The 18,017-nt window shown below is 36.1% G+C and overlaps 1 protein-coding gene across 3 annotated transcripts in view; it reads right to left on the reverse strand.

Annotated features, from left to right (window-relative positions):
* Nucleotides 1-5,428: 5,428 nt before the first annotated feature.
* Nucleotides 5,429-18,017, reverse strand: part of LOC128997999 (aminopeptidase N-like) — a 33,948-nt gene continuing 21,359 nt past the window's right edge. For 2 of the 3 annotated variants that reach the window (XM_054423902.1, XM_054423900.1), the window contains exons 8-19: nucleotides 17,299-17,482; nucleotides 16,633-16,789; nucleotides 15,664-15,797; nucleotides 14,579-14,710; nucleotides 13,641-13,839; nucleotides 12,549-12,826; nucleotides 11,103-11,308; nucleotides 10,804-10,830; nucleotides 10,167-10,334; nucleotides 9,505-9,648; nucleotides 7,106-7,187; nucleotides 5,429-5,634 (exon numbers count right to left, since the gene is read on the reverse strand). In XM_054423902.1, coding sequence (XP_054279877.1) covers nucleotides 5,494-5,634; nucleotides 7,106-7,187; nucleotides 9,505-9,648; nucleotides 10,167-10,334; nucleotides 10,804-10,830; nucleotides 11,103-11,308; nucleotides 12,549-12,826; nucleotides 13,641-13,839; nucleotides 14,579-14,710; nucleotides 15,664-15,797; nucleotides 16,633-16,789; nucleotides 17,299-17,482 — 1,852 coding nt within the window. In that variant the 3' untranslated portion in view covers nucleotides 5,429-5,493. The remainder of the gene's footprint in view (nucleotides 5,635-7,105; nucleotides 7,188-9,504; nucleotides 9,649-10,166; nucleotides 10,335-10,803; nucleotides 10,831-11,102; nucleotides 11,309-12,548; nucleotides 12,827-13,640; nucleotides 13,840-14,578; nucleotides 14,711-15,663; nucleotides 15,798-16,632; nucleotides 16,790-17,298; nucleotides 17,483-18,017) is intronic. The other variant, XM_054423901.1, reaches the window with a different exon arrangement.

Genomic DNA, 18,017 nt, shown 5'->3' on the forward strand with positions numbered 1-18,017 from the left:
ACACCCTGTATATGTTTCATGATAAAAAGTGCATATTGTCAATACATTCTAAGATCACAATTGATCATGGTGTACTATGACATCATTTACATGATCAAAGCGTTCTACTGTCAAAATCGTGTCTGATTAATATGACCACAACAGTGTGATCAAAACTAAAATAAAATAAACCTGCAAAAATGAAATGAACATAAAATATGATGATTGTATGACTGCCTACAACATTATTGATGTGCTTGACGTGGTTGTCAAGTCAAATCTGCAAAAGTGAGCTCAACATAATTTTCAAGTACGCTCTCCGACTTTTCTACAGTAATTTGTATGTAATCAGTAGTTGTAAACATTATTTTAGAGGTAAATCTTTCAAACTATAGCCTTGCATTGCGTTATGGGGTAAGAGTGACATAACCGTGTAACTAAAGGTTGGATCCCGAGGTCATATTTAAAGATTGGTCTGATACGAGTGCGTCAGGCGTGTGTAATTCTCTAGTAAATGCAAAGCTTCTTCAGCAGATGACTCCTCTTCGGCTGTAGGAATGAGGGTCCTGGATAATCCACACAAAAACACATAGTAAAATATTGGAACGAAGGCGGACAGAGAGTCCCCGGTCTACTATTAGCGCTGGGACCCTCTGACCATTCTCATGCCAGTGCATTCTCAACCAGCTGGGGCCCTCTGACAATTCTCATGCCAGTGCATTCTCAACCAGCTGGGACCCTCTGACCATTCTCATGCCAGTGCATTCTCAACCAGCTGGGGCCCTCTGACAATTCTCATGCCAGTGCATTCTCAACCAGCTGGGGCCCTCTGACCATTCTCATGCCAGTGCATTCTCAACCAGCTGGGACCCTCTGACCATTCTCATGCCAGTGCATTCTCAACCAGCTGGGGCCCTCTGACAATTCTCATGCCAGTGCATTCTCAACCAGCTGGGGCCCTCTGACAATTCTCATGCCAGTGCATTCTCAACCAGCTGGGGCCCTCTGACCATTCTCATGCCAGTGCATTCTCAACCAGCTGGGACCCTCTGACCATTCTCATGCCAGTGCATTCTCAACCAGCTGGGGCCCTCTGACAATTCTCATGCCAGTGCATTCTCAACCAGCTGGGGCCCTCTGACCATTCTCATGCCAGTGCATTCTCAACCAGCTGGGACCCTCTGACCATTCTCATGCCAGTGCATTCTCAACCAGCTGGGGCCCTCTGACAATTCTCATGCCAGTGCATTCTCAACCAGCTGGGACCCTCTGACCATTCTCATGCCAGTGCATTCTCAACCAGCTGGGACCCTCTGACCATTCTCATGCCAGTGCATTCTCAACCAGCTGGGGCCCTCTGACCATTCTCATGCCAGTGCATTCTCAACCAGCTGGGACCCTCTGACCATTCTCATGCCAGTGCATTCTCAACCAGCTGGGGCCCTCTGACAATTCTCATGCCAGTGCATTCTCAACCAGCTGGGACCCTCTGACCATTCTCATGCCAGTGCATTCTCAACCAGCTGGGGCCCTCTGACCATTCTCATGCCAGTGCATTCTCAACCAGCTGGGGCCCTCTGACCGTTCTTGTCACGAGGATCGACGTTCAGGTCACTAAAATACTTCACTTGTGGGTTAACCTCTTTCAAAGTAATTATTTTGCGTTTAGGATTGCAATCCTTAAAAATGTATTTGATCTGTAATAGCGCCAAAAACGTAAAGTAATGAGTAAGAATTTATCTAGTAGGCCTACTTTAACTTATACATACAGTGGGATGAAATTTCCACTGGTGAATATTAAAAACAACTTAATAGACTAATTATTTTAATAAACCAGCGGATATTATTTTTTTCTTTACCATACACACTTTGTTAATTCGCCTCGAAGATACCCACAATTTGACTTGGAATTTTGTGTGTTTTTGTTTGTTCGATGTAAGCACATCCCACACGTACAAATTCTTGTTTTACCCAGAATTACATTCATCTGAATCGGGTTTCAATTTGCTTAAAAATCGGGAGCAGTTAACAGTTCCCTTCCGCATTTAAAAAATAATATACTCCTGATTCTCAGTAAATTTAAAATGAAGGGATATTACCGTAAGACTCATGGTAAGACCTGGACCCGGGACCGATTTACTTTTTCGTCCTGATGTCCCCAGAGGCCAAAAACACCATACATTTAAATTCATTAATTATATGTGTCTATTAGCACAAATAGCTTGAGTAAATCCATACAATTTCGATAAATTCTTTACAAAAGTAGAAACCTACCTTTCTTCGAACGCGTTCAAAAAGAATGTTTGGATCATGGAAACAGGATTTTAAGGGATAAAAAGGGGTTTTCCATTATTTATTCTCAAAACATAGAACATCCCGATTTCTCTCTAAACTATTTTGTAGGGCTTAAACAATTAATAATGTATTACTTTGAAGTGTTTTCGTAGTATTGGTTGTGGATAGAGTTTAAAAAATTGTAACTTAAAAATTGCCATGTTATTCTTATGGAGAATAATTAGTGTAGAAAGTAGTAGTTATGGAGAGTAAGTAGAATAATTAGTTTTGGCTTGTTTATGGATATTTTGATCACAATTGACAAATTTATTTATTCTATAAATAAGCTATTAACATTTTACCAAAACACTTTTGTAACCCTCTCTTGTGGCCATCGATATGTTGTGGCAATCCTTACTCGTTAAACCTAATGTTATTTAAACAGAAAAAAAATCCAAGTGAAAATCCAACCAGGCAATATATAGATATAGATATAGATTATATATGAATTTCAGCGGATGGTGTTTTTGGCCTATGGAAACATCAAAACGAAAAAGTAAATAGGTCCCGGATCCACGTCTTGATGGTAATTAATTTTATCCCCTATTATGCGAAACCACCAAAACCACAATTAACTAATATGGACTAATAATGCACGTTGAACTTTTTTTAAATACATACATTTTAAACCCCTTTATTTTGGCACCAAAACTATCCTATTCATACAGTGAATGTCTATTTTACAGTTAGGGTACATCAGCAACATTATTGTTTGTATAAATAATACTGAGTGTCAAGCCAAAAAACTATTAGTAGGCAGACAAAAACAAAGAACTACAATTTTGTACAATAAATTGAGAGGACACCAGGAAGAAAGGTGAAGGTTACTCAGAGGTCAATGTTAACCAAAGGAAGAAGACCCTTAAGGTCTAACAGAGCTGGTCCACGATTTCCTTCAAAGTTGAACCCTTGAGTATGTTCAAACAATAGTTTTCTTTGTTACAACTATTCTCAATATCAAATAGTAATGCTGTTGCTTTGTTATATTGGACCTTTTGCTTATTTTACGGCCGTAAACACTAAACCCCATTGCTAAATCGAGTTGTACCTAAAAGATAATAATGAAGCTTATCGTAGGTTTTTTACTTTTCTTTCCTTAACATTTATGTGTATTACAAAGCAGTCAAAATTGTTTTCTCCAAACTTGTAATAATAGTCTTAATTCCATGATCAATAATCTTAATTGGGCAGTCGCAGCACTATACTGTCTTCAAGCGTGATGGTACGTCGGCACCATTTTTTTTATGAGATACCTATCTAAAATCTGTTCTTATTTGTTTTTATATATTGTATTTTGTTCTCCTATAGCAGACTATTTTAATGTACTTGTTAGGTTCATAAATCGCACGTATATGCTATATTATCAATATACTGTATAATAAATTGTAATTGTAACATCGCATTAAAAAAAAAATGTTGGAAATAAAAATCTTGAATCTTGGAAACTACTGCCAAAGAGTATATTTTGGGGGAAACGTAGTGTTTTCAAACGTTGTATTAATAAGTCACAAAATTGAGTTATTTGATTCCATCAATTTATCTCAGATCTTTTATAAAATTTGTGATGGACGATGCTGGATTTTAAGTTCGAGACGATACTCTTTTTTCTCAACATAATTCGAGACGAGATTATAGATCTCATTACTAACGGGAATCATCGTTTGCGCAGTTTGACAATGGTTGAACAACATGGTTGAACAAAGGTTGAACCTGAGATTTATGAACAATTGTCATAAATAACAATAAATAACTATTAAAACAGCAACTTAAGCACAATAACCAATTATTTATTACAAAGGTTGACAAAAAAGAGTGTACAAAATAGCAAAAGCTTGCAGAGAAAATATTAAATAAGAAAAAGAATAAGACATATTTAATACAAAACTGTAACATGCACGCCACAACTAACTGCATCACATGAAAAACAGTCTACAGTATAAAAAAAAATTGTATTAGCTTGTACGGTGTCCTACTGACCTCAGTGATAATGATATCATATACAGTAAAACATATTATATCAGGTATAGACGAAACCAAGGTCATGATGGATAAACGAATTGCCAGATGGTGAACCGATTTTTGAGATGTACTCAGTTTAAAAACGCCTTCAGAAAGCGCCTGCAATACACGCAATACAGTAGCGCATTGATGTCGCGTTTCCTTTGCGAAGGCGTCTAGTTTTTTTTATAAACTCGTCTCGAAAAATTCTGGAAGCAAAGTCAATCTCAACTAACAAGATTTTTTTTAATCTCAAAAATTCTAGACCCGTCCTCCCATCTAAACAACGCTGTGATGTGTGCTGTGGGATTTAAAAGTATTATTCTTCGAGTAAATAGTCACGCTTGTTTGTTTTATAACCATTTTTAGATAGCAATTATTATGACTAGTATACATTTGAACAAACAGTATCATCAAACTGACATATACTTAATAAATATTTGCAACTCACACAGATGTAGTTCATTTTGTTGCTCGGCTGGTTTAACAGAATTGGTTAGTTTCAATATTTCACCTTATACCAGGGAATAGGATCAGAATATTTTTATTACAATTTTCACTGAAATGGTCAGTTGTTGAAACTTGACCATTTATATTGCCAGTTGCAATATACGGCTGACACTTCCTCCCACCACAGCTAGGAGTTGCTTCAGTATTGTCTCTTTGGAGTTTCAGCCAGTTTGTCTTAAAATAAATAATTAGAATAATAATATCGTAATTAACGAAGTAGTATTGTCAGTCTGAAACTGATAATATACTCAGTTAAGCCAATCATCAGATCTTAGCTCGGTCAAAAAACCCGCTAGGTTTCATTAGCATCGAGGTTTTAAGTCATAATACTTAAAGAACTTGAGTAGGCCTACTTCAACAAGCTCTAGTCGCTGTCAAGCGAACTAGATCAAATCAAACACCAGTGCGATGTTACACTTCTCACACTACAGGCCAATCCAGACTAAACCAAAATAAAACATAAGCTGATGAGACATCATAAAGTTGGTGAGGGAAATAAACCACAACTTATAACCAAACCCATTTTGCTTTTGGATAAGTTCTGAGATGTAGGTCTATATTATTTTTTGTTATATTATTTATACATGGAAAAGTGAAAAAAAACAGGTAATGACATAAAAAATATATTTTTTAATTGAACAACTTGACTAGTGTAAAGAAACAGAGAGATTTTCAGACAGTGAGGGTCTGGCTGATGGTCTGATAGTAGTCCTTCATCCAAGCAACGTTGACAACCACAGACTCTAGACTTTGTCTAATGGAGAGTCTTGACTGTTCTAGCAGAGCCTGGTGAGTCTCTGTCAAAGCCTTAAGCTGCAAATGAGAGAGATAAATTAATCAGCGCCATAGGGTGGAAGTGTAAGGGGTGGGTAGTGCAAGGGGTTGGTAGTGTAATGGTTTTTTCGAGAAAGGGGTTGGAAGTGCAAGGGGTTGGTAGTGCAAGGGGTTAGTAGTGCAAGTGGTTGGTAGTGCAAAGGGTTGGAGGAGCAAGGTGTCGGAGGAGCAAGGGGTCTGTAGTGCAAGGTAGAGGTAGAAAAGGGGTTGGTAGTGTAAGGTTTTTTTGGAGAAAGGGGTTGGAAGTGCAAGGGGTTGGTAGTGCAAAGGGTTGGAGGAGCAAGGTGTCGGAGGAGCAAGGGGTTGGTAGTGCAAGGGGTGAGTAGTGCAAGTGGTTGGTAGTGCAAGGGGTCGGATGAGCAAGGAATCTATAGTAGAAGATATCGGTAGAAAAAGGGGTTGGTAGTGCAATTGATTGGTAAGGGGTTGGAAGTGCAAGGGGTTGGTAGTGCAAGTGGTCGGTAGTGCGAGGAGTTGGTAGTGAAAGCGGTTGATAGTGCAAAGGATTGGAGAAGCAAGGGGTCTGTTGTGCAAAAGGGGTTAGTAGTGCAAATGGGTTTAGTAGGTCAAGTGGTTGGTAGTGCAAGTTGTTAGTAGTGCAAGTGGTTGGTAGTGCAAGGGGTTAGAGGAGCAAGGTAGTGGTAGAAAAAGGGGTTGGTAGTGCAAGTTGTTATTAGTACAAGTGGTCGGTAGAGCAAGGGGTTGGCAGTGTAAGGCATGGTAGTTTATTGGGTTTTTAGTGCAAGGGGTTGGAAGTGCAAGGAATTTGTAGTGTAATGAATTAGTATTGCGAGGGGTTGGTAGTGCAAGGAGTTGTTAGTGCTAGGAGTTGTTAGTGTCAACCTTTTAAGTTGATAGACTGCTGAATTTGGTGGTTTTTACCAGTTTTCCAACTAAATGGTTTTACCCGATTAATTAGCAGCATATATTAACAAGTGTTAAGTGTTTTAATCAGTGAACATTGCTGATCCATGCTGGACAAGTTTTTAGTAGCAAGAAGAACACTATTTAACACTTAATAAAGAGTTAATGAGTCTTTGAATCCAAACAGTCAGATATTCACATTAGTTCACTAAATTATCACATCCAATGCTGAAGTTTTGAAAGTAATCCATCCAAATTCCTCCAAATACATTTCAAAATTTATCACCCATGCTGAGTCTTAAGTGCAAGATAGCACATATTTCTAAGCTTAAATTATTTGAGTAAATTGAACATTCTATTAAATTAACCAATATTTTTTTACTGCAAGCCTGCACTCTTCAAGAATAAAAGTGTCACAGGCATTATATATATAAAAGTGTTAAAAAAATGTTACACCACATGAATGAAGTGTTTAATGCATCCTTTACAAGTTAAAATAGAATAATGATTAATCAAATTAAATTGAGACTCTCAAGGGTTTTATACTTTAAAAGTAAGAGACAGTAAAATGTTTGGGATAACTAACCTCATTAAGATCTTCTTCATCGATCATTTGGTCCGCAATGACTCCAATGTAACGACCAAGTCTTGTAGCCTTTGGTCCAAAGCTGAAAATTTTCATTGGTCACTTAATTTTCATTGGCCAGAAAATTTAATTTTTCATGTTTTTACATTTGATCTTAGACTAATCTGAATTTTGGTTTGTTTATTATTTTTCAACAAACTGCAGAAGCTGGTTTCTGTAATATTAGGGGACAAGCAAGACGTTGTAAATACACAATTATATTATTGCTTATGGCCATGACTATTGCATTATTGTAATGCCAAATGACATAAACAATTGACTAAACTAATATCATAATAATTTATAAAATGTTTAAGTACCTGTGACAACAAATTAGACACTATCATTCTAAAATATTTTTATCAATTAACACGTTTGCTATAGCAATAGTACAAAATTTGTCATTCATATGGACCGACGCACATATGCGATGGCTGGTTTATACCCACAGACTGAGTCACATTAAAATAGACTGAAGTCACATATTTGCGTCGGTGTTCCAATGTTATCAAAACGCTTATATCTTTCTCGGCCTAACGGTCGACTATTTGAAGGCACTGAATTCTCTGTAGTGTCTACAGGGATGTTTGTCGCACAACTGAGTCTCTTGGTCTGTGGATATGATGATTGGTGACGTCATATGATAGTTGGGAGAACTGTTCTTTACTTTGCAGCATCACTGTATGTATGCTGCATTATCCTATGTAGCTTTTATATTTTTTCAATTGATATTTGTTAAATTTTTATTTTTTATTTGTTCTTGAAAAATCTGATTTTTTACTTACTTTTACCTAAAAACATAAACAAAAATGAACTGTCGCATATATGCGGCGCTTGGGCTATTTCAAGAAAAATATAATAATTTTCACTACTGTATTGTCTTCACTATAAACCGGTTGTCTCAAATATGCAACATTACAAAAGGTTATCAAAAATATATAAACAAACAAGAATGTATTTACAAACAAGATTGCAGAGTATTACAAAGTAAATGATCACTGTTTAACAGGTTTTCACCCGTGGTCTGCGTGTACTGTTAACCAACTGACAGCCACCCATGTAGCACAGATGGTTGGGCCAACGTTGGCCAACTGTGGGACAGTTGGTCGATGGTTGGTTGGAGCTTCCACAACCAACCAACCGTTGTCCAACTGTATATCTCGTAGTTGGGCCAACCAATATTTACAACTGTGGACCAACATTGGTTCATTGTTAATGAAATACATTAATATGCATTGCTGGGTATCATACATCAAGCCAACCGTTGTCCAACCGTTTTTCACTCCGTTGGACCAACAAAAGATACTTTTGTTGGACCAACAATGGTCCATAGTTGAGTTTACACGACTTTCATTCTCTGGGTCTAGCTTTCACAACATAATTATAATAAAATATCTGGTTTTACAATACCTTTATCAGTTCCAAAAGTTTCCAAAAGTTTTTGGAACTGATAAAGGTATTGTAAAACCAGATATTTTATATATTACAGTTCCGGCGCTACAACAATGAATTTTAATAATTTTAATAATGCAAATATTTTTTAAATTAATATTCTTTAACTTATTTGCAACAATTTAAGGGGAAAGAGTAATTAATCATATAACAGGCAATTATAATAGCATTAACAATCTAACGGTAATTAATTAATCATTCAAATACCAGTATCCTCTCTAACTCCAAAAAAAAAAAAAACTACTTATGATGCCTTAACAGATTAACAGAATCATATTATACTGTGTAGTATCAAAAATGTTTGAAGTATTGCGACCATTGCAACTGTCAGCTACTCTTTCACCACTTGAAAACTCTCTATATCAGCAATCACAGATAGCTCAGTGGTAAAGTAAGAGGCTCATAAGTCGAAGGACCCGGATTCGAGACCCGTCTGGGCCAAAAAAATTTTGTTCTAGTTTTTTTTTCAAAATTTGTTTTTATGAACTATTTAATCAATTTACTCAACTAATAATTATGCTTTTCATACTAAATCTTTATTATTTTGTGTGAAATAAAACGGTTGGACAATGGTTGGCTGGAAAACAGTTTAAAGAGGTGACATTTCTACCATTGGCCAACTGTGTGGCTCCACAATTTACCAACGTTGGCCCAACCATTTGTGCTACATGGGCAGTCTATGTGTAAGATTAAATTGTACACCTCGGTCTCTGGCAATGATCGCGGCGTCGCATATATGCGACGTTCGGTAGTGAACGTGTTAAAGTTTATTTTAAAGCCATTCCAATCAAGGGATTAAGAATTGGACATGAGCATATATAATCACATAAATGATAATTGCTTGAACACAATTTGTAACCATACTTTTTTTCTACTAGCTATTTAAATGGAATGTTTTGGTCTCTTACTAATTGTATATTTTGTTGATGTTTCTGCGGAGGAACTTGTTGGCCAAGAAGTATCCAACGTCGGTTCGAGCTACACTTGCAAACACTGTAGTGCTGTCTTGTCTACGGATTCCGGATTTCTCATCAATGGACCATTCTAAGTATCTAAAAATCAAAATGGTTACTGTCACAAGGTTTTCAAAAGTAAATATGTATTAAAACCACAAAACCATAGCTTACATATTTGTTAGACCTCAATATCTTATATTTTGTATAAAATATCTTTACAGTAACCTTTAACTGTAGAACACAGTCTCTAAGAAAATATGATAACTTGTCATGCACTAATGAGTGAAAATTTAAAAACGTACGTTTTCAAGAAAAGCACTTTGCACAACTTTTTTTTATTTTTTTTATGTTTGTAACATGTTTCTCCTTCCCAAAAAATATTAAACACATAATAATATACTACAAATACAGTATCTACGAAGTGAAAGGCCAGGGACAATTTTCACTCTAATACTGTACAAACAATAAATTTGGTACTCTATCTCAGTTCACTACCATGGTCATTGAAAACATAGAGGTAGCCACCATCGATCTTAGTTTATTTTGAATGGAGCACAAAAAAGCCTATTCCTATCTAAAGCAAAGCTTAAAGGGAAGGCTGAGTTGGGACTTGCCTGTTGAGCAGCCACACTTCTCTGGTACATCCTAGAGCTCCTAGGATCAAGCTCTGCTCAGTTCCGACATTGGAGTTGCGGTAACGGTTCCACATGAAGGTCCACGCTTCCTCCCCTCCCTCCTTCACCCCCTGGCAATAGACTATCCCTCGGAGATCCTTAGGGATGCTGTGGAAAAGGGCATCTATGAACATCTATAAACATCTATGAACATCTATAAACATCTATGAACATCTATGAACATCTATAAACATCTATGAACATCTATAAACATCTATGAACATCTATGAACATCTATGAACATCTATGAACATCTATAAACATCTATAAACATCTATGAACATCTATAAACATCTATGAACATCTATGAACATCTATAAACATCTATGAACATCTATAAACATCTATGAACAGCACTGTGCGGAAATTCCTATAGCACAGTTCACAGGGTCTTCCTCTATCGTGAGCGTTGTAGTACATGAAGCCGAAGGGGAATGTTTTACTCAATAATATTTACTTTAAGTTAAACATGCCATATTGTAGGAAAGTCATGCCATAACTCCTGATAAAATGCATTATTGTTTTATTGTAAGACTGGGAAATCTCATGCAAAGGTATGTGAGTATCAAAAACTTACTTGTTAACCATTTTTAGCTTGTCAGACCTGAGAAAATAAGGTATTTAAGAGTAAACAAAACAAGCTATGATTATCTATAAATATTATATCCATTTGTTATAAAGAAAAAGCTACATGTCAGTGTAGTTTGCAAAATAACTGTACATTCTGTACATTTACCAAGTCATCTTCGTATCATCCAGTACCCCTGTACCATTAGGGATTGAACTATTGTCAAAATTACATGTTCGATTTTGTTAATAGTTTCTTTACATTAACCATGGAAAATAACATAAATGTGAATAAACAATCTGACTTACGGGTTTGAAGTGATATCATCGGGGTTTTGTGATTTCTTCCATTGCAGGAACAGTTGGCTTGCTTGAGAGTTGCAGTCTCCAACGTTGAACCTACAAGCCCAAGACAACACCAGACTTTGATGTTTCACTCCTTCGAATGTCTTTGGTGTATCAGTCATTCGACTAAACTTTTCATATATCGGGCTAAGAAGTTTCTGCATGTATTTCTGGAAGTGACAAATTGAGTTTATTATGAGTCTTTCCACTGGTCAATTAAGGAGTAATCGGTTCATGTAATATAAACTAGGGTTTACACCAAGGTTTAACCTGTTCATGTTTCTTAGCTTTTCGGATCCTAGGGTATTATCAGGAAATAAGTTATTGACAATAACTTCTTAACTATAGATTTACTGGCATATTGCATTTTTCTTGTATTTGGGAAACCAATGTTTATGGATAAATCCTCATGAATCAATGGGATACTCTACTTATGTAGAGATAGATAGGTAAATCTCATGGACTAAAAGTATCAAAAGTCAGGAGAATGCTCAAAGATAGTTGTTCAACTACCAAAATCCCTATCCCTAATGTAGAGAAGGAGAAAGATGTACGTAACTCTAAACTAATCTGGCATTTAAACTTTGGATGACTTGTACTTGGGATAATTTAACCTGCACTTACCCAGTTTCAAAGCAATGCAATCTAAAATGTTTTTCAATAAAGATCTAATGGTCTAACCTAGGTGTAGATAACTCATCTAAATCTTGTGAATCAGTCTCCTCAAACTTAGATCCTAGCCAGGGACTAGACTGTTAATAAGACTAGCAATGTCTTTTAAAATTCAGACTTGACATTTTGTACCAACACTGGTAAGAGATTATACTCACATAAAGAGAAGAAGGACAAAAGTTTGCAAATTTGGATTGCCAATTCAAATAAATTCTGTGCTAAACATTTCTTGATATTTTTGTACCTCTAAAAGAAGTATTAAGCCTACTAAGGGCTATAGTATAAACCATTAGCAATATCGAGGGATAGAAATATAAGGGTGCTGCAAATTTGGAATTCTCTTTTGGGTTTTTAAAGGTGATGGCTTATGAATCTTTGAATAATAAACAAAGGTTTACCCTTGATTTGGAGATAACATAAGGCTTGTCACACACTGCGTCCGGTCCGGTATAATCGGATCAGGCATGCCGGATCAGGTAAATTCGGAAACCATTCTAAAACCTTTAATTCAAATGGAAGTCCCCACACTGCATCCGGTACCCTTTCTGTTATGTTTGTATTTTGTACATTTGTAATTGGTTGTTCAAAATCTTTATATAGGGTGATTAACCAGTCTTACGTAGGCCTCTTTTCTACAAATTAGGCAATTTTATGAATTTCTATGAAAACCTTAAAATGCTCATTGAAACCATGAAAAACATTTAATCTGTACTTAAAGTTAAAATATAAAAAACTCACTCTGAAGTGCTCATAGACTGGTGTTCTTCGCAGGAGACGGTCTATATTGCTGAGTCCCCCAAGTCCGGCCTTCCAAGGTAGGTATTCAGCCTCTTGCTTCAGGTAGCGCAGCAGATGGAAAGCCAGACGATAACTCAAATCACCTCTCCAGGCTAGGTCCAACACATCAGCTAGTATCTGGACCCGATTGAGAGTGTCTATCTTGGAGTAGTCAGGACCATTCAAGGCATCGGAAATCAGCTGCCAGTTCTGGTCATCATAGTTGACTCTGTATAATCCTGCAAAATAATTACTGATGCAAAAACTCAAATCAAAATTTTGGACAGCAACACACACTTTGGTCAGTGTTTCCATTCGCGGGATTATTATCCCGAAAACGGGATTTTTAGGCCTTGAGCGGGATTAAAACGGGATGCGGGATAAAACGGGATTTTCGGCTGTGACGACTATTTTTATTTTTTTCTTCTTAATTTTAGAGAAAAACTAACTCAAATTGATTAATTACTGTAGCAAAATATAATAGTGATATTTAAAATGCTTTTTAAACATGATACGTCAAGTATAATACTAGGTATTGTACAAAAAAATCATACGGGATAAAACGGGATTTTTCACAATTTAAAAGCGGGATAAAACGGGATTTCTCGACCCAGTAAGCGGGATTATTTTTTTGGTCGTGTGGAAACACTGACTCTGGTGCCTGCTTTAAGCTAAATGAGAATGCAGGGTGAGTGCAGAATGAATATAGATTATTTGTGTAGCTTTGTTACTGACTACGATCAGATGTTCCAGTTTATCTTTTTATCGTGAGTTTATCTTGTTTATGTGAGGACTTCAGTTTAGCTTTTTCAAAATATGAGAAAATAGAGAAAGAATTTATTTTCATCATGAAATATTGATGTAGAAAATAGTTTTTTTTAAACACCATTTACAAACAGTGAAATATAAACTATTTCAGAGGGTTCCTTGTCCCCTCTTCACCTGTAGACTTATCAGCAACCAGAAAGGATGTCTCTGAAAATGAATACCAGGAACTTTCGAGCTTAATACTTTATAATTTATCATATGGTCGTGTTTCTAGGTTATGTTTACCAGTGAACTTATTGTTGACAATGAGCCAGTCTTGCTTAGCAGCTCCTACATCAAGGGACAACCCAGCCTTGTCACAACTTAGCCAATCTCGAGGTCTGGTCTCGTTGAAGTCGAGATGTTGAGGAGTCGAGAATGTCAACGGGACCCACCAGCATCCTTTCTCATCTTCAGGTTTACCTTTCACAGCCAAGTACCGTTTCTGAAAAATAAAGCAGATGGAGTAAGCAAATCAAACAACCTCATTAAAATAAATAATAAAAAAAAAATTAGGAAAATCCTATTCGCTCATTTTTGAGTTCATATAGTATCTAGCTGTGCATTTACTTGAGAACATAGATATACATTGTCATCCTTATTGTACTTATTTAATATATATTCTCAGAAGTAAGTAGTTGAGAAGTTTTATTCCTGTGTCATGGTAATGTAAATCAAACTAATTAAGGTGTATTTTTATTATTTTGTGTTTAGTATGTGAGAAAGTAATAGTCAAGAATTTCTATTATATATTTAATAAACTCTAGTTACTATCTTCTTTTTTATAAGTTTTTGGCTACCATTGATGTGGGGTTGTTATGATGACTTGTATTATTGTCTTGTTGAATTATCTGTTGGTGTATCCTATGTGTTGGTTGCTACATGGTGGTTTACAGTTATTTTGTAACCGCTTCCCCCATTTTCAATTAGTCTGTCTTTTGTGTCTGGTATTTCGTAATTTAAATAAGGTTTGCTTTTCACTTTAGGGGCAAATGTGTATCCGACTTTTTTAACTCTTCCGGGAAAGAATCATTCGTAGAATCATCTAACTGCCAGAGTTGAAAACTACACCAAAAAAGGTAAAAGTTCTGTATATTTTTTTAACAATACACATTCTGAACTGATTGGAAACATACCTTAATTTGACCTATAAGTTGATCTGCAAGGATAATTTAGCTCTTTACCTGATTGAAGATAGCTTTTCCAGAGTCATATTCTCTCTTGACCGAGAGGACTGGGTAGCCAGTTTGTACTGTCCATGAGTCCATGATCTGTTTGACTGTCATCTCCTTAGGCAGTGCTTGAGTCTTGTGAGCCTAGCCAACATTTTAAATTCATTATAGAGAAGTAAAGTACAGATGAAACATTCAATGATACACTTTGAGTGGTGTCTAGCACTAGTGGTGGTGTCTAGAGCGAAGTCCAATACCACTCCCCTCACTATAATGTACTACAACGCTCTCGGTTAAGGAAGACCCTGTACCCTGTGGAGTAGGAATTACACCATAGTGCTCGCCGCTCTGGTTCTTCCTAATTGTCACAAAGTACATTTCCCACATAACATACTAGAGCTGAAAGCGCATGGTCATTCCATAAGGAAAGTTTCCTAAGAACCATACTTCTCTGTTAATTAATCTAAATTTTATTTCATCCAATAGAAATTTCCTATATTTCATTATACGTCTCTACTCCTTTTCTCCTAATACTTTTTTTGGTAAATTTGAAGGCTTTGTTATAAGAGCCTTTTAAAATTCATTTTCTCCCTATCCTTCAATTTAAATATCTAATTTGACTTTAAAAACTACCTAAGCCTTTGTATTAGAATCTTAGGAATGATTCATTAAGTTACTTCATTTTGTGTATTGCCTTCCGGATTACTCACAGATTATCTACAAAGAACAGGTTGGTTAAGTAACTTTTTTTTGTTCAAGTGAATCCACAAGTCGTCTGTATGTGGTATGTGTTTTTTAATAATTCATGACAACCTTATAAGAGTGATAGATTTTGCAATTTCAAACAAATTTTTTTGACGGTATACTTACATAAATTTCAGTAAGTGAAGGTTTGATAATATTACTCTTGATGGCTATTGGTCTTGGTCTTTTGTTTGGAATTAAAGACAAGGCTTAACCTAATCCTAAGGCCTCAACTTCTATCTAACCGTTCAGCTATTTACTTTTTCTCTTAACTTTGACATTGCTTGCTGACTCATCATGTTAACAAAGAATTGGTGTATTTCTTAAGTCATCAGCGATAATGTTATAAGCACCTGTTCAGTGAGGGAGGCCCAAAGGTCATCTTGCTCTGCGTTTCCGTAGCGATGCTTTTTGAGGTATTCACTGACTCCATGACGGAACACCTCCTCTCCAAGAAACAGGTTCATCATTCTCAGTAAAAAGGCTCCTGTGCAGAAGATGAAAATGATGTAGAAGGTTCTTACAGGAATCAAAATGAATTTGTTAAAGTACATCAAATTCTGTCTTAAATTAAATATTTATTTTTTAACTCGAATCTAGCTCAGAATTATTTTCACATAACTTCAGGCTAGGCATGGTTGCAGGATTATCACTTAGGAAAATAAGAAATCCGTTAGTGATTTGCTGAATTTGGACCCGGAACCTCGGGGAACCAACTCTGAACTCACACTAGACTAGCTCGCTCCCCACTGTCATAAGAGACTATTGGCAATATCCAAGTTTAAACACCTGATCTAAGCCTAGATCAGGCCTGATCAGGCCTAGGTTAAGCTTGATCTAAAAGAAGTTCTAATATTGTTTCATGCTAATAGCAACAATCAGGCAATAATAAAAATAAAAAAAATCTCAGCACTTTTTTTCCTTTTATTTTCCAAAGAAGTCCTATACGTGATATGATAATCATATATTCCTAGATGGTAATCGACAGCCCTAGCCCAATTTCTTTAGTAAGGCTCCTCCGTAAGATACCTTCCTTTAACGGGACTGATTTGAACTACAATTTGGATAAGTACTTTGCTTTTCCTTACTGTAGGCTATAACAGTAGCAGATTAACTGATATAGATGCAAACTAATATAAAAATAAGATTTCTTCTTGATATTGAAGTTACAAAGTAGAGTTGCCCATAAATCAGAGGTCTCCAATGAGCTTAGTTGTAATCAAGCAAGTTTAGTTCAAATCTGAAACCATAGTTCAGTGTTCTTTACTGCCATGCCTAATGTAGGGTGATTTCATCTGGTCCTGTGAATTGTCGGTACATACCTTTCTTGTAAGAAATGTGATCAAAGATCTGAGTTATTTCACTGGGATGTCCAATGGGTACGGACACAGGGTGTGAAGAAGCCAGAGAATCAAGTGAATACACAGCCAACAGATTATTTACAGCATCTGCATTCAAGGAGTTCCATTCAGGAAATTCCTAGAAATGAAAAGTGGGTTGTAATTGTTTTACAAAACTGTGAAAGAAACAATTTTTATTTTATAAATAGGTATTAAAATTTCAAATCAACCTGTCTTAAGCATTTAAGTAGTGACGGGTTGAATATTAAGATTACTTAACCCTTCCCGGACGGGTGACGGATATATCCGCATAAGTCTTTGGTGATAAAGGACTTTTTGATGCTCCGGACGGGTGTGCTACTACATCATAATCTTAAACAGATCCCTTATCTTCCTATTATGCCTTTTCCTCCATCCTCAATTTTCTTGTGTTGAGCAATATATCACTATTAAATTTTAAAATTTCAAACTCAATAAAAGTTACATATTTTGCAAGAATTAGATTTAAAAAATTCTTTGTTCAACAAAACCAGGACGTATCTCATAGCTACAATCTTGTTCTGATAAGAAAGCAAGCAACTACACTACTTGGTGGCAAACTAAACTCTTGCCCACGAAAGTCTGTGTCAAGTTTGGACGAATGCTTACATTGTGAACTCCAAGACCAGCGACGTATGTAGCGAACCCCTCGTTTAGCCAGAGGTCAGTCCACCAACGCATGGTGACCAGGTTGCCGAACCACTGGTGCGCCAGCTCATGGGCAATCACGGAGGCAATGCTGTGTTGAAACGCCTGGGACGTAACGTTCTCATCATAGAGAAGAGCCGTCTCTCTGAGAAAAAATCATCCAATCATAATAAAAAATATAAGGATAGGTAAAATTAATAATGGGACTCAATCAGTCAAAACAACTTTGTTTGTAAAGCACATAAACGTACAGAATGGATTCAGTTACATTAAAACAAACTTTTTTTCACACTAAAACAATTATATTCTTTTCTCTAGACTGTTTTACTGAAACAATATTTGTTATCAGTGGTATAAATTTTAAGAGGTTCAATATTTGATGTAATATGAAGTTCTTTTTCTTTTGAAAGTTCTTTACTTTAGTGCATTCTTTTGATTTTAAATTCAACATGAGAATATGTGACACTTCATGAATACTATCATTTATCCAGATTTTAAATAACACCTATCTCTATAACTAAATATAAAGATTATACTAATACAAGTAATGAGGTACATTTAACCTGTGTAGAATTGAATCAAAGAAATAAATCATTTACTGGATTGGCTAATGAGGATTTCAAGGAAATGTTAAAAGTCAGAAACACAATGGCTATTGTGTAATGTAGGAAATGTGATGA

This window comes from Macrosteles quadrilineatus, unplaced genomic scaffold, assembly GCF_028750875.1.
Source record: "Macrosteles quadrilineatus isolate MER2022 unplaced genomic scaffold, UCM_ALF_1.0 Scaffold_7__1_contigs__length_78375512, whole genome shotgun sequence".
NCBI classification, from domain to species: Eukaryota; Metazoa; Arthropoda; class Insecta; order Hemiptera; family Cicadellidae; genus Macrosteles; species Macrosteles quadrilineatus.